At 56.1% G+C, this 15,515-nt stretch overlaps 1 protein-coding gene across 2 annotated transcripts in view; it reads right to left on the bottom strand.

Annotated features, from left to right (window-relative positions):
• The window catches only part of LRP1 (LDL receptor related protein 1), an 83,988-nt gene that overhangs the window by 27,379 nt on the left and 41,094 nt on the right, over positions 1 to 15,515 (bottom strand). Inside the window, exons 21-41 of one of the 2 annotated variants that reach the window (XM_064284017.1) lie at positions 13,026 to 13,208; positions 12,402 to 12,602; positions 10,889 to 11,134; positions 10,489 to 10,686; positions 8,937 to 9,141; positions 8,596 to 8,760; positions 7,567 to 7,811; positions 7,186 to 7,317; positions 6,659 to 6,886; positions 6,202 to 6,376; positions 6,025 to 6,119; positions 5,634 to 5,783; positions 5,293 to 5,433; positions 4,787 to 4,921; positions 2,924 to 3,055; positions 2,548 to 2,682; positions 2,223 to 2,352; positions 1,847 to 1,973; positions 1,308 to 1,459; positions 1,089 to 1,213; positions 392 to 769 (exon numbers count right to left, since the gene is read on the bottom strand). In XM_064284017.1, coding sequence (XP_064140087.1) covers positions 392 to 769; positions 1,089 to 1,213; positions 1,308 to 1,459; positions 1,847 to 1,973; positions 2,223 to 2,352; positions 2,548 to 2,682; positions 2,924 to 3,055; positions 4,787 to 4,921; positions 5,293 to 5,433; positions 5,634 to 5,783; positions 6,025 to 6,119; positions 6,202 to 6,376; positions 6,659 to 6,886; positions 7,186 to 7,317; positions 7,567 to 7,811; positions 8,596 to 8,760; positions 8,937 to 9,141; positions 10,489 to 10,686; positions 10,889 to 11,134; positions 12,402 to 12,602; positions 13,026 to 13,208 — 3,678 coding nt within the window. The remainder of the gene's footprint in view (positions 1 to 391; positions 770 to 1,088; positions 1,214 to 1,307; positions 1,460 to 1,846; positions 1,974 to 2,222; positions 2,353 to 2,547; positions 2,683 to 2,923; positions 3,056 to 4,786; positions 4,922 to 5,292; positions 5,434 to 5,633; positions 5,784 to 6,024; positions 6,120 to 6,201; positions 6,377 to 6,658; positions 6,887 to 7,185; positions 7,318 to 7,566; positions 7,812 to 8,595; positions 8,761 to 8,936; positions 9,142 to 10,488; positions 10,687 to 10,888; positions 11,135 to 12,401; positions 12,603 to 13,025; positions 13,209 to 15,515) is intronic. The other variant, XM_064284018.1, reaches the window with a different exon arrangement.

The raw sequence follows: 15,515 nt of genomic DNA on the forward strand, positions 1-15,515 counted from the left end.
ATGGACTCCTGCCTTTTTACACAGATGAGGGAGCCTAGGCTGAGAGAGGCCACAGGGACTGAAATCCTAAGTGTCTGCGGTTGAACCCAGGTCCGTCTCTTCAGCCTGTGCTTATAACCACTGGGCTACACAGAAGAGATGTTTGGCTTATGCTGTGTAGCCCTATAGGCAGGACCAAGACCAGTGCGGTGGACTAAGGGGAAGGTCATTTCTGACTCCGAATAAGGAAACTTCCAAATCACTAGAATGGGTCCAGGTGTCAGGCAAGATTCAGACCCACGCTGATGTGAGCTGGCTGATGTCTAAAGATTTTCTGCCCTGAGAGTCAGGGGACCCTCCCTGCCCACCACCCACCACTCACTCCCTGGGAAGACTTGGAGTCTGGGCTTACTTTCCACAATGGTGGTCCTTCCAGAGCCATCGTCATTGATCTGCTGGATGTTCCCAAAGTGGATGTCGCTGAAGAAGATGCGATTGGGGGTGCCTGGAGAGGTGCCTGCTCGGTAGTCAAAGGCCAGGGCGATGACGTTCTTCATATGCTCTGGGTCCTCGAAGGGCTGCACCGGAGCATTGAGGTTGCGCTCATCTGACAGGTGGATGCTCTTGAGGATGGTGCGCTCTGAGTAGAGCAGGTAGCCAGCATACTCGCGGCACGAGGCCCCATCCTCGGCAAGCATCCCATGGGCGCAGGCGCAGGCCCGTTGCCCACCGCCCCGGTACAGGCACAGCTGCTGGCACCCGCCATTGGTCACTGCACACACGTTTGTGCCTGGGAGGGAGGGGAAGGGGAAGGAGGAGGTTATTGTGAAGATGAGGCCCTGCTCCATCTCAGTTGAGGTGGGTACTCTTGTGGGTGCCTTGATATCCCCAGTTCAGACAACCTCCAGGGCCTGCAAACAACACCCAGATCAGCCTCAGAGCTGCTTCACCTCTCCTTCTTATCCCTGGGTCTCTGGGGTCACTGGCAAGTCCCCCCTTTGGATCTAACTTCTCTCCCAGCCCCTCTCACTCTGGGATCCCTGGGGAGAGAACACCTCCAGGTGAGAGTGGCCCTTCTCAGCCTCTCCTCTTCAGCCCAAGTTCCTCACCTTTCTGCCGGTCCCGGTTGAAGACTTTGATGTCTTTGAGCTGGACACCGATGCCTGTTCGCAGGGGCACAGAGTCCGTCGCGTTGTCTTTACTCCCGCGTTTGATGGAGCCATTGGCATGAGTTCTAGGGGGAGGGATGGACCATGGGCACAGCGTCCATTGGAGCCAGGAGGATGGGAACAGACAGGAAGGGGTGATGACCAAGTCAGAGGCCTCACCTGTCACTCCAGTAGATGAACTCTTCAAACACAGACACTGAGAACATGTCCATGTTATTGCTGGACAGAACCACCTCGCGATTTTCGCCTGTCTCTAGGTCAATCCGTTCTATCTTGTCCGTCCGTGCATCACACCAGTACAGCTTCCCATCCTGCAGGCCAGAGCGGCCACCTCAGCTCCAGGGCCATTTCCTCTCCTCCAGCCCCAAGTCTCAACAGCTGGGGACATGTAGGCCTCTGAGTGGGCCCTCAGTTCAGCTTTCCCCACTCACTCCTGCCTCTTTTTACTCTTTCCTCCATATCCTCCCTTCCCTCTGACCAGATGATATACTGACCTATAGATCACTGCTGATGGCACAGTCCTGCTCTGGGTAAGGGGCAGGGTCAGGAGGCCCCATGGCTCCCCCAGTCTCTATCTTTCCACTGAGTGGGGGCTCATCACAGGGAGACTCAAGGAAAAGCAGAGCCCAGGGTAAGGGATGCTTCCCTAAGAGCACGGGGATCAAACCCTTGCCCTAGGACCATGTCTGCATCCAAACCTCATAGTCCACTGAGATGCCATTGGGCCAGCTGATGCTGACATTCACCAGCACCACTCGCTCTGTGCCATCTAGTCGAGACCTCTCAATTCGTGGATACTGGCCCCACTCAGTCCAGAACAAGTACCTGTGGTGGAGGTGAGGGTGGGGAGGCTCAGTTCCCAGACCATGGCAGAGCCTCCCCAGAAGTTCTGCCCTTTCCCAGCCCTCACTGAGCAGCACCCAGGGATGGATTGGACCAGGGATAGGACATTACATCTCTCCAGGCTCTCTCTTGGACTGGAGAGTGAGCCTTGCTTGGGTGGGCTGTGGCCAGAGTGACTGGGCCCAGATCAGAGCCAAGGCTGGGACGTGCCCAGCCTGTCCAGTTCCTCACCCCTTCTCCGGGTGGACAGTGATGGCCCGTGGTTTGTCCAGGCCCTGGGAGATGACCACATATCGGAAAGAGCCATTGAGCCGGGCAACTTCGATGACGTCGAAGCCCTGGTCCGTCCAGTAGATGTTGCCTGAGGAGGGAGTTGGTGGGGCTTAGGAGGTTGGGTGGGGATGATGTATTTTGTTTCCCTCCCAGCCCTAGACATCCCTGTTACCCCGCCATCAGGTCCTGACTCCCCCTTTTCCTCAGAGCCTTCCTTCTGAAACCCCACCCTCCACCCAGTCCTTTGCTTCCCTTGAGCCCACAATGCCTCCCCCCCATTCACCTGCAATCCAGTCCACTGCAATGCCCTCCACGCGGCCAATGCCATTGGTCACCACATCCTCACGCCATGTCTGGTCCCGTTTGGCCCGGCTGATGGTGCTCAAGCCCATGTCCACCCAGTAAATAGTGTCATTTTCTAGAGGTGGGGAAGCAGAGACGGAATGTCTAACAAGGCAAGGGCAAGGAGGGTCCAAAACCATATGAGGCTCAGTATGGAGGTGAGTGAGTACTGGGGTTCACAGTGCTTAGAAGTGGAGATGGGGCAGAAGAGGGCGGTTGTGGTAAGTGCCTCCCCCTCAAGCTGGGTTCTGGCAGCCTCTCATGGACCCCAGAGCTCCTGGGCTGTGTCTCACCCCCTCCCACCACCAATGGCTCACCAGCATGGAAGTCGATGCCCACAGCCAGAGAGGTCCCCGACACTGGGACCAGGGCGTCTGATTTGTCATTGGGATCCAGAGGGATTCCCCGGATGCCCTCGTGCACGGAGTACAGGAGAAAGGAACCCACACCTGAAGCACAAGGGTATTCCTTTCAGCTCTGCTTCTGCTACCCTCAAACTACTCTGCTTCTTCTTTGATATCTTCCCCAGGCATCACCCCCTGCAAGCTCCACAGCCTGAGGCACGGAGGAGGGGAAATCCCAGATGCACTGGGGACCCTCTGCAAGACCCAGAGCCACCACTAGAGGGCAGCGGAGACTGGATGTCTCTTCCTGAACACAGCCCTCCGGTCCACGCTTCACCCACTATAACCCTGCACCCCAAAGCCCATTAGGAAAGAGTATGGGCAGGGTCAGACAGGGCAGTTGGGACTGGATGACTCCAACATCTGGACTTCCAGCTCAGTGCTTAGCCTGATCTTAGTTTCCTCTTCAGCATCCCCCTGTCTGGTCTGTGCCGCACCCTCTCTCCAACACCTAAAACTCAACATTCCTAACACCTCGCTCCTGAGCCAGCCTCAAGTTTTCCCATTACTTTGAGCTCCCACTATCCACAGATCCCAGAATCTTTCCTCACCTTTATTCTTTTGATACAACATGTCTCAAAATGAATCCCCAAATGGGCCCTGGTTGCTCAGTCTCCGTGAATAAAAGAATGGTCGAGCGAGTTTGGGGAAACCGTAAATGCTAGAGCCCTCTCTTGAAAACCCCTCGTGCACATGAGCAGGCTCAAGGCTCTGAGAAGTTCTGGTGCAAAAAACACCTTCCACCCTGGCTGAACCTGTAACTGTTTACCCACAGCAAAGGAAGGGGTTCCAAGGGACGCACTTTAGGAAATGCTGTCCTCGGTTGCTGTTGTTAGCGCCGTCCCGTTGATTTGGACTAACGGCGACCCCCTGTGTGCAGAGTAGAACTGCTCCATAGGGTTTTCAAGGCTGCAACCTCTGAGAAGCAGATCGCCAGGCTTGCCTTGGTTTTTTGGAGACATTCTCTTCCACCCAGCTGTAACCCCAGCCCAGGCCAGTCCCTGGACACCCACTGGATTACTCTAATAGCCTCCTAACAGGTCTAACTACCTCGGCCCCTCCCTCCCCATTCAGCCTTCTCTGCCCCCAGGCTAATCTTCCCCAAACACCACTTTCCAGTCACTCCTTTCATGGAACCTACAGTAGCCCCGCCTTACCTCAAGGCCTAATCACTCAGACTTGTCCTCCCCGCTCCCTCCTCTGGGGTTGGGCCTCAGGGCCCCTGCCCACATCCTGCAGATTCCCCTGAGCTTTGCTGTAGCCACACCCCTTGTCTTGCATGTCATCCCTCCTCCTGTAACCACACATCTAAATCCCACTTGTCCTATAAAACCCAGCTCATAGCACACCTCTTCCAGGAAGCTGGCCCTGACTGACTGACAGCCTGCTGATGTCTAAAACACAAAACCCATTGCCGTCGTGTCGATTCCTACTCATAGTGCTCCTACGGGGTAGAACTGCCCCACAGTTTTCAAGACTGTAATCTTTACGGAAGCAGATTGCCACATCTTTCTCCTGCGGAGCTGCTGGTGGGTTTGAACCACCAACCTTTCAGTTAGCAGCCCAGCGTTTAACCACTGTGCCACAAAATCCTGCTGCGGGGGGAGCAGAGTCTGAGTCACGTCATGATCCAGTTTCTCCTACATATTGGCCCATCTTCAGGTTAAGGCTACAGAGCCCGAGTGCAGGGACAGGGACTTCTGTCCCTGGACTCCCCCACAGCACCCAACACAGTGGAGGCTTCCTAAAGGCTGGGGTTGGGGGGCAGGCACTGACCCTCGCAGGCCTGCTGTCCACTGCGGAGGCTGTAGCCGGCTGTGCACATGCAGGACCTGGTCGTCTCCGACGTGGGCAGGCAGAGCTGGGAGCAGTCTCCATTGTTGATGCTGCAGGGGTTGGTGCCCTCATGGTCTGGGGTGGGAAGGGAAGCAGAGAGATGGGGTCAGGTGACCCTCCTCCGGTTCTGATCATCAGGACCTGCCTTTGGGCCTGATGTTGCTTAGGGGAAGGATGGTCATCATATTTACCCTGGACCTTGGGGGTTCACCATCCAACCAATTCCCAGGGCTTCTGCCTCCCAGCTCCCTGGCTCCTGTGACCAGGGCTGCCACAACTATGTATGACAACTTTGTGAGAATTAGTGAAAGGAGCCCCTTTGGGTGGATGAGTTGGGAAGAGGTGAGTGAAGCCCAGTGCAGACTCTGTCCCCTGCTCGCTCCCTTCCCTCCTGTGGCCCTGTGGCCTGCCCCTGGGGGCATGCCCCTCTGAGCCCTGCTTCTCACCCAGCTGGGTGCTCTCATCGTAGACCTTCATGTGCATCACCAGGGTGGTGCTGTTCCGCAGGACCACGGACCCTGAGCCATCAGCCTTGTTGCACGTGCCCATCTTCTCCGACACCTGATCTGCCCACCACAGCTTGTCCCCTGGGACGGCAGGAGGGCATGAGACCCTTGGGAAGCCCCACCACACCCCGTTCTCCTGAAGGACCTGTGGACCTTAATCAGCAGGCCAGTGCCCACCACCCCCCCTCTCCAGGCCACCCCCAGATCAGCTGCCGTCTCCCCAGTCAGTCTGGCCTGGCCTGCTCAGCTCCTGGTCCCTGCCCCTGTCCAGCGGCCCTCACCCATGATGGCCAGGGCGGTGGCCTTGCCCAGCTGGCTCCGCATGGCTTCAATGACCTCTAGCCCGCTACCGTCCAGGTTGCAGCGGTTGATGGTGTGGTTCCTGGAGCTGATCCAGTAAAGCTTGCTTTCAGGGAAGTCGATTGCCAGGCCTGGAAGAGGGGGATGTCACTGCCAGGGGCCTGGCACCAGGGCTGGGGGCATGGAAGCCTGACCAGCTGTGCCAACAGGAATGGAAGTGAGAGGGGTACAGTTTCAGGGGAGGGTGTTCAGGAAACAAGCACTAGGCTGGGAGTTCAGGGGGGCAACAAGGGCAACAGGGCACCCCATCAACATCTCAGGGCCCAGGAATTATGGCAGGGCTGTAGGGCAGGCAGGAGGGCAAGCTCGTACCCACAGGGCCCTTCTGGCCACTGAAGAGCAGGGTGCGGTTGCTGCCGTCCATGTTGGCCATGCTGATGTTGTCACCATCTGTCCAGTAGAGTTTCCTGGGGAAGTGGAAGGGGGTGTCAGAGTCCTCTTCTCCCCAGGCCCACACCCATGCTCTCCTGCCCTGAGCCCTGGACTGACCCACGCAGGGGGTGGACAACCAGGCTGTGGGGCTGCTCCAGGCCCTGGACCACAGCATTCTTGAAGGAGCCATCCAGACGGGCCACATTGATCTGCTTCTTGTTGGTGTCATAGCTCGTCCAGAAGAGGTTTCGGGACACCCAGTCCACAGCCAGCCCATGGGCATTTGGCAAGTCTGGGGCACAAGAGGGAGTCAGGTGGTTGGGTGCTGGCAGGGCTGTCAGGCACTTAGAGGCTGGGGGCCTGGGGGTGGGGAGCCAGGCCTAGTTTGTGGGGGGAATAAGGATCAGGAGTCAAGTCCATGTAGGGGAGCCTGAAGGGAAGTTCTGTGAGGATAAAGGATTTGGGGGACCCTAGGAGGGGAGCCCTGAGAGGGTAAAAGCTTTAGGGAAGGAGTATTAGGACTGAGAGACCAGGGTTTGGAGCAAGGGCTGGGTGGGGTCCAGCCAGGCCAGACCTGCAGATACGACTGTCTCCACGCCGGTGCCATTGATGAAGGCCCTCTTGATGGCCTGTGTACGCACGTCAGACCAGTACACACGCTGCTCGCGGGCATCGTAGTCCAGCACAGTGACATTATCAATGTCAGGCACCGTGAAGGAGATGATGTAGTTATAGTAGGGGGCATCCAGGTCCACACCCCGGATCTCCATCTGACGCGCGTATAGCAGGAACTTCTTAAACTCTGTGGGGCATAGGGCAGGTCATTGGGGGCAGTCTCCCACCTCCATGCTTCCACCCACCCAGATTGGGGCCCCTCCTCCTGGTTCTGTTTGTCACTGGTCCCTGGCCATCAGAAAGTCCCCACCTTGGGTGTGACCTCCCTGCCAAAGTACCAGCCACTTTTTAACTACAGTAGTTGGTTCTAGAACCTCTCCTATCTGCACCCTCCCTACCTTCACTTACAACTGGGAGCCTGGGTGCTTCAGACCATCCCCTCCAGCCTCAGTTTCCCACTGGCTCCTGAGGAAGGGGCCTCCCTACCATAGCAGGTGGTGGTGTCCTTGTGGAGCTTCATGAGGTGGGGGCAGGCGCAGGAGACAGTCCGGTTGTAGTTGATGAGACACAGGTGGGAGCAGGGGCCCCGGCCTCCATTGGCCTCACATGGATTGGGAGCTGGGAGTCAGGAAGGGGGCAGAGAAGCAAGAACATCCTGTGACTTCTTAGTTGCTACCTGGCCTTTCTCACCTGGACCATCGCCTCCTCCTCCACCTGCCCCCTCCCTAGCCCAGGTGGTTGGGTGCTGGCAGGGCTGCCAGACCCCCCTCTGTCAACAGGCTGGCCCACTCTGCTAGCCCAGCACAGGCCTCTCCTATTCTAGGCACTCCACCTCTCTTAAAGGCTACTCGGCCCCAGGCCCCTTACCCATGGGCTGCCGGGAGGGGTGGTACACCTGCAGGTCGAAGGGCTGGGTGTTGGTCCTCTGTACCACGGTGACATTGTGGCCGGTCCACTTGTTGGCCTTGGCTAGCGTGTTTGTCCGCCAGTCTGTCCAGTATACCTCCCCCCCGTACAGTGTCACTGCGAACGGGTGCGACAGAAACTCGTGTCCCCGAAGCACCTCCATGTGGCCGGAGCCATCGTAGCGGGCGGAGTAAATGGCATCTGACCTGAGAGCGTGGTTGGGCAGAGTGAGGGCACCGCCTCGGCTCCAACCCTCGCAGCACTCTGCCCACAGCGCTCCTAACCTCAGCACACTCATGCCTTCCCTCCTCCCCAGCCCTGCAGGCCAGAGGACAGAGGACCTGTCCTGTCTTTTATCTCTCCTCTCCCCAGGACTGCAGTTAGCACATGCAGGCCCTGGGGGAGAATAAGAAAAAAGCACCCCTCTAGGTAGACCAATTAGAGAAAGCTTCCCCTCCTCTGGGCAGACACAACCTCCCGTGAGAGGGCAGAGATTTTTGAGTGGAGGGGAGGTTGTACTGCAGCGCTTCCCCAGCGCTCACCCAGGCGTGCTGTGCAGGCTACAGCTTGGATGACCACAGGTGACAGCCCTGCTTCCGCCCGCTTCCACCCCACCCCTTGCCCAGCCCTCAGCCAGGCATGCTCTGCAGCCTACAGCTTGGATGACCACAGGTGACAGCCCTGCTTCCGCCCCCTTCCACCCCACCCCTTGCCCAGCCCTCAGCCAGGCATGCTCTGCAGCCTACAGCTTGGATGACCACAGGTGACAGCCCTGCTTCTGCCTGCTTCCACCCCACCTCTTCCCTCCGCCCAGGCTCTCCCCTTACCTGTCCTCCTCCCACTGCCGCCCCATTTCTGGCTCCACGTACCCTGAGCCTTCTTGCCACCCTCCCCACTGCCAGGTCCTGGGACCTCCTCCCACAGTGTCCCTGGGGGGAGGACAGGGGTGGAGCCTTGGCCAGAAGTGCCAGGGCATGGTGAGGCGCTGACCTGGCGTCAATCCAGAGGATGCGCTTCTCCAGGTAGTCCACGGTGAGCCCATTGGGCCAGCCCCCCGAACCTGTCTCCCTGTGGATGGTGCGGCGCCCGGCACCACTCATGGAGGCAGCCTCAATACGGGGCAGGCTGGCATCCCAGTCTGTCCAAAACAGGATCCTGGGGAGCAGGGGGGCAGTCAGGAGTTGGGGACCTTGCGAAGGGGCTGGGGTAGGATCCCAGGTAAAGGGCGGGAGGCGGGTGGATGGCACTGAGGAGGCAGATGGCCCTGGCCTGGAGGAATGGGGCTTCTGGGAACACCATGGGGCCAGGACAGGGCTGGGCATGGTCCTCACCCATCCCGGGGATCCAGTGCGATTGCCCTTGGGTGCTCAATGTCACCAGCCAGCAGGGTGGTCCGAAGGGTTCCATCCAGCTTGGCCACTTCAATCTGGTCCAGGTTACTCTCTACCCAGTAGATGTTGCCTGCAATCCAGTCTACAGCCAGGCCCTCAGGTGTGGCCAGGCCATACTGAATCACCACCTCAAAACTGGTCAGGGCTAGAAGAGAGAGGATTGTGGGAGGTAAGAGAGCCCTGGGGTGAGGTGGAGTGGATGTGACTTATCTTAGGAGCCCTTGATGACCCACCCTCAACCCTGACACTCCTGCCAATACCTCTGATGTGTCCCAGATTCAAAAGTGGGGGTTCCCAGACCCGCCACTGTCCTAACCAGTCCCCCCCCACACCCCCCATCCAGAGGCCAAGGAGGAAAGGGGAAGCCTGGCTAGCAGGGCTGGGCTGCTCCGCCTGGAGGAGGGGCACAGAGGGGCAGCTGCCTTCTGCTGCCAAATCTCTGAAGGGCTAATGCATGGTGAGAAGAGGTCAGAGCAAAGGTTGGAGGCTTTGGGAGACAGATCTGGACTCACTATAAGGACAGAACTTTCTAGAAGTCATTCCACGAGTGTCTTGGAGATTTTCCTATGTTAACACATATATTTCCCTCATTATTTAAACAACCGTTGCATAGTATGAACTATGCACAATATGTTGCCTAGTATATTCATTTCCTTGTTAACAGACATTTGAGATGGTTCCAGGTTTTCCCTACTAACACAATACAAACTCCTCCAGTAAAATGTGTCTCTGCTCAGATGTTACCTCCTCAGGGGCCTTTCCTGGCTACCGGATTTAAAAATGTCACCCCATTCTCTCTACCCACCCCTGGTTCTTTCCTTTTTCCTTAGTACTGAGCTTTTATTTATTTTACTTTATTATTTAACTCTCCATTCCTCCCTCCCCACGGCCCTTGGTAACCACTAGTCTGTTCTTGTCTCCATGGCTTTGAGTATTGTCTCCTTTCTTTTTATCCATTGCACTTATCTCCTTCTGTCATATTTCATGTTTTATTTATTTCTTTTGTTATCTGACATCTCCACTGGAATGTAAGCTCCACAAAAGCAGGCATTTAAGCCTATTTTGATCATTGTTGTCTCCTAGTGCCCAGTGCATACAGCAGGTGCTCAAAAATACATGCTGACTGAATGAATGATGTCTGTGATGGGTCAGGCTGGCTTGGGACAGAAGACAGGGTGCAGATACCCCACCCCCTAAATGGCTGTTTCCTTTCAAGCCTGCAATTCTAGAGTTTGGGAAGCCGAGTTCCCGGCCGTTCCGAGGAAAGGCTGATCATTTTGTTAATTATTGGGTTGGCAGCTCTGCTGACGATAATTACGGGGCGTCAGGCATCGAGACCCACAGCAAAATCTAACCCAATTAACAGGAGGTAGGGGTAGGGGAGCCAGGGGCCTCAGTTTGGGGACTGCCTGGACCTGGGCCTGTGGCTGAGTGTCCAAGCGCCCTGTCTGTGTGCACCCAGCCCTGGCAACGTCCCAGGCAGGGCAGTCACCTCCGTTGTCCAGCAGCTTCCCACGATAGATCTTGTCCTCCACGACATCAGTCCAGTAGAGGGCGCTCTGGCTGAGGTGGAAATCCAGGGCGATGGTGTTGCGCAGCCCGGGGACCAGGACGCTGTAGTCGCCTTTGTGAAGATCAATGCGCCGGATCTCATGGCGGTTGGAGAAGATGATGAATGGCTTGAAGGGGTCTAGGGGTGGGGACAGGACAGGGGTCACTGAGGGACTTGCTGTCTCCCTGCCACCCTGTCCACACGCAGGCCGGGTCTTGCAGGCCCAGGCATTGGGTGCTGGGGTGGAAAACTCCGCCTGTGGCATTCACTGCCCAAGCCCAGCCCACAGCAGCCCAGGAGCTTGCCCTGGCCTGCCTGGCCACCCTCACTTGTGTCTCACCCAGGCTGCGGCAGCTCTCGCCGTCAGGCTCCAGGACCCAACCCTCGTAGCAGGAGCACTTGACACTGAACTTGTTCTGGTCGCACTTCTGGCTGCACTTGAGGTGCTTGGCACAGTAGCTCTGGATCTGGCAGGTGTGGTTGTCAGGCCCCAGTTCCATACCCAGAGGGCATGAACAAACAATGCCCTCACCAGGTGCCACCGAGCAGTTGTGGCTGCAGCCGCCATTATTCAGCGAGCACTGGTCTGGGGGTGGGCAAGGGCAGGCCTGGGGTTAGGATCCAGGAGGCAGCAGGACCAGGGCCCAGATGGGCCCCAGGGTTAGGAAGGTGAGACGGAACCCTGGCGCCCTGTCCTCAGCCTCTTTGTCTCCATTCTTTGCCAAGCCTCTGCCCCTACCCTCCCCAGGCTCCCTCAAGCCCAGGATTGGGACCCTAGCACCCGCCACCTGGGACTACCCATCCCCTTCTCCAAAGAACCCCCTATATCAAAGCTGCATCTCTCCGTGGTCTCTATTTCCTTGCTCCTGCTCTGGCCCATTGTTAAGGCCCAGCTCTTTGCCTCTTCTCTGGACGTGTAGTATCCTTGGGTCCAGTTCCCTTTCCTGGACCTCTCCTGACGTGGGTGTGAGCCAGGGTGGGGCTGGGGTAGGGAATGTCCCTTCCCCGAGTCCTCTGACACACCCTGGAATCTGCCAGCCTGAGGAGCTGGCAGTTCTGACTGATGACCTGTCAGCATTTCTCCCAGGCCAGTCCTAGCATGCCTATCTCCTCCTCTCCTTCAAAGGAACCCAATGCACTGCCTGGGCTCAGAGAACAGCAGGAGATAAGGCTGCTCTGCTCACCATCCCCAAGACACGACATGTGGTCCCCCCGGTCCCTGGTCCCATGTATCTTGTTCCTTTTGGTCTTGAATGCACACCCTACTCTCGCCACTTTCTCGACTTACTCTGCAAGTTTTATCCACCCTTGGGAACCCATTTAAATTCCTGCCTCCTCTGGGAAGACTGCCCTGACTACATCAACACTCAGCCCTGATGCCTCCATCCCACAAGCCGACTCTTTGCTGTGCTGTGGTGATGTAGTGTAAGTCGGGGTGAGGGGTCTGTGCCTGGAGGGTTGGGTTGCAGTGCACTGTCTACATTGTGTTTTATAAGCTGTGTGACTTTGCACTGCACAAGTTATTTAATCTCTCTGTGCCTCAGTCTTCTCGTTTGTAAGATAGAGATGACAACAGGACCTGCCTCAGGGCTGTTGTCTGGATAAAATGTTATTGTAGTGTGAAGCCCTTAGCATGGTGTCTTGATGAGGTGAACTCTGTATCCACACTGGCTGTTGGTCACTGTTCTGGGTACTGCTTGTCAGGCAGCCAGAACTGCTCTCTCCTAGAGTCAGAACAGAGCTTGCTCTGTCCCACCTGCCCTGGCCCTAGCCCAGACTCCTTACCCAGCAGCCTCCCCACTCCGTCCCCCGGGGCCAGGCCCTCACTGCCCCCGTGCAGGCCTGGGCCTCACCGCAGAGCTCGCCCTCGTCCGAGCTGTCTCCACAGTCGTCATTGCCATCACACAGCTTGTCGGGGGGCAGGCAGACCGAGGTATTGTTGGCACAGGGGTGCGAGGGTGGCCTGCAGGCCAAGGACTCACAGTTCTCCTCATCCGAGTTATCTTCACAATCGCTGTCGCCATCACACACCCACGCTTTGCTGATGCACCGAGCTGAAGGATGGGTATAGTATGAGAGGCCAGGCCTGGGCAGTGAGGCTCTCCATGCCTTTCTTTGCAGACCTGGCAGGCTTCTCTAGTCGGGTCATAACTGCAATGCCTTGGGGTCCACTAGGAACCTTGAGGCTTTTTCTGTCAAATTCACATAGGTAACAAAGGTGGCAGGAGTCTGCAGGAGGTGCTGAAGCTCAGCTCTGATGAGGGTTTTGATTCCTAGGGTCCTTCAGGCAGGCCCTGACCCCTTCTCGGCTTCCCGCATGCATCATGGACACAGGATTTCTCTGCACTGCTGCTGGCTGCCTCATATAATGTTCCTACCTCACAGTGTCCTCCCCTTGCCACTCCTTTCTATTCTCAATATGGCCTCCTTCTACCCATGTTGCCCCACTCCAGGTTTCCTCCAATTCTCCTTTTTACCTGAGTCCTTGCAGCCAAACTTGACATTGGGGTCGCAGACATGGGTCACTCCCTCACAGCTCTTCTCATCACTGGAGTCCATGCAGTCAGTGTCCCCATCACAGCGCCACCGCAGGGGGATGCACAGCCCATCCAGGCGGCACTGGAACTCATCAGTGTGGCAGCCGCCAGGTGGCCTTGTGGCTGCACGGGGATGGGGAAGGGCATCAGGAGGGGGAGAAACTCCAGGTCAGCCCTTCCTGTCTCTGTTCCCCAGCCGCTCCTCCTGCTGTGCCCAGTCCAGGGCTCTGAGCTGAGGCAGCGATGGAAAGTTCTCTGAACCCTACTGCTTACTCCTTGGAGGCGCTAAGTCAGTGTTAGAGTCAGGAGATGTTACACCTTCAAGGACCCTGGAGATCATCCCATTTAGTCTCCGTGTTTTACAGACAAGATCTCGATTGGAAAAGTAATTTGCTAGGCCAGAGCTCAAATGCCCCCTTGCCTCCTTAGCTTAGCCCCTGTTTCATTCATTTACTCCACAAACACTTATTGAGGGCCTACTGTGTGCCAGGCACTATTCCAGGTGCCAGCAGTGAACCAGACAAAGTCCTTAAGTTGTTTCAAGTGGGGAAGGGAGACAATAAAGACATAAATCCAGAATGTAATTGTAGATCATGATAAATGCTATGGAGACCAAGCCGGGTAAAGGCTAGAGAGGGATGGGGGTGATACTTTCGGTAAGGAGGTTCAGAGAAGGCTCCGCTGGAGTTCATGGGGAGCATTTCAGGCAAGGGGAACAGTCAGTGCAAAGCCTCTGAGCTAGAGCTCTCCTGGGCACGTTTAAAAAATGCCCAGGAGAAACCAGCCTATCCCCTGAGATCAACTACTATCAAAATGGCAGAGTGGCACACCAAATAAAGGATTACCTGGAAGATCAGTGCACTACTTAAAAACCATCTGTATGAGACCAAAAGGTTAACAATTACTCTAAAGCAAAGAGATGAAGAGATAAGTGGGCAGGGAAACTAGAGTACTGCAAATGGAACAAATAGAACACAATTAAAGAGAATGGGGACACATCATGAAAAATGTAACTAACGTCACTGAACAATTTGTGCAGAAATTGTCAAATGGAAACCTAACTTGCTGTGTAAATTTTCACCAAAAAGTCAATAAAATATTATTTAAAAAACAAACAAACACAGAAAGATACCACTCACACACACTAGGATTAAAAAAAAAAAACAACCCAGGAGGCTGATGCACCTGGAGCACAGTGAAAGAGGATGAGCATCAAAAGAGTAGATCAGAGAGGTAATGGGGCCAGACGAGGTTGGCCCTGCAGGCCACGGATGGGCTTTGGCGTTTATTCCAAGCCCTGGTGGCACAATGGTTAAGCCTTCAGCTGCTAGCCAAAAGGTCAGTGGTTCGAACCCACCAGCCATTCCTTGGGAGAAAAGACCGGCCATCTGTTCCTGTGAAGATTACAGCCTTGGAAACCCTATGGGGCAGTTTTACTCTATCATATAGTGTTGCTGTGAGTTGGAACTGACTCGGAAGCATACAACGACATGTGGGGGAGGCACTGAAGGGTTGAGGGTAGGGTGGAGCATGGTCCGACATACGTTCTGGAAGGACCACACTAGCTGCTGCACTGCCACCTGGCTCAGGAGGCCGGGTGAGGAGCAGGAGCTCTACCCGGAAGGCACAGACCGAGAAGGAAGCCCATTCTCCCTGCCAGGAGCCTGTTCTATGCCCTCATCTGGTGCCTACAGTTCAGCAGCAGCTTCCAAGCTGACTTTCCTCCCTCTGGGCTCCTGGCACTATTTCCTTCCAGGGTTGTCATCCTAAAACATCTTCTACTTCTATCACTTTCCAGCTTCTAAATTCTATACAGGTCCCCAGTGCCTCTGATATTAAGCTTCTGCCTGACTTTTTCACCTGTGTCGTGAGCACCCTCTTCCTGGACAGCCTCACCGCCCACTGTCCCTGCAGTAGCCTGCCCCACCGGACCCTACTGGCACTCTGCAGGCATGCTCGGGCCCACCCTCAAAGCATTTACTGGTCGGTTCTCCAGGCCACCCCATCTGTCCTCCGAAAACCCTCCCTCTTGTCCATTTACCCAGTCTAATCCCTTATCAGGGCCCAGTTCAAATCCCATCTCTCTCCGAATGGTCTCAGAACATTCTCACTCATGACCATAGGTAGTACTGGCTCCCTGCTCCCTCTGCCAGGCCTCTCACTTATCTCATCTTGCCTCACGGAGGAGAAAGCCAAGGCTTGGAGGAAGTGACTTGCCCAGGTCTGCCCAGCATGTAAGGGGAGGGGCAGGAAGTTCTTCCCACCATACTGCATGACACCGCTTGCTGTTTCCTGAGCATCCTATCACCTCCACATCCTCCTTTCAGGGCTGGGCTCAGGGTGGGTGCTCAGTGCTATTCAGCAGTCCCCCCACACAGTGCACCTTAATTCTATAAGGCAGGAGGGTATGCCACAGGCTGGGCGAGCCAT

Source organism: Loxodonta africana, chromosome 4 (assembly GCF_030014295.1).
Source record: "Loxodonta africana isolate mLoxAfr1 chromosome 4, mLoxAfr1.hap2, whole genome shotgun sequence".
Lineage (NCBI taxonomy): Eukaryota > Metazoa > Chordata > Mammalia > Proboscidea > Elephantidae > Loxodonta > Loxodonta africana.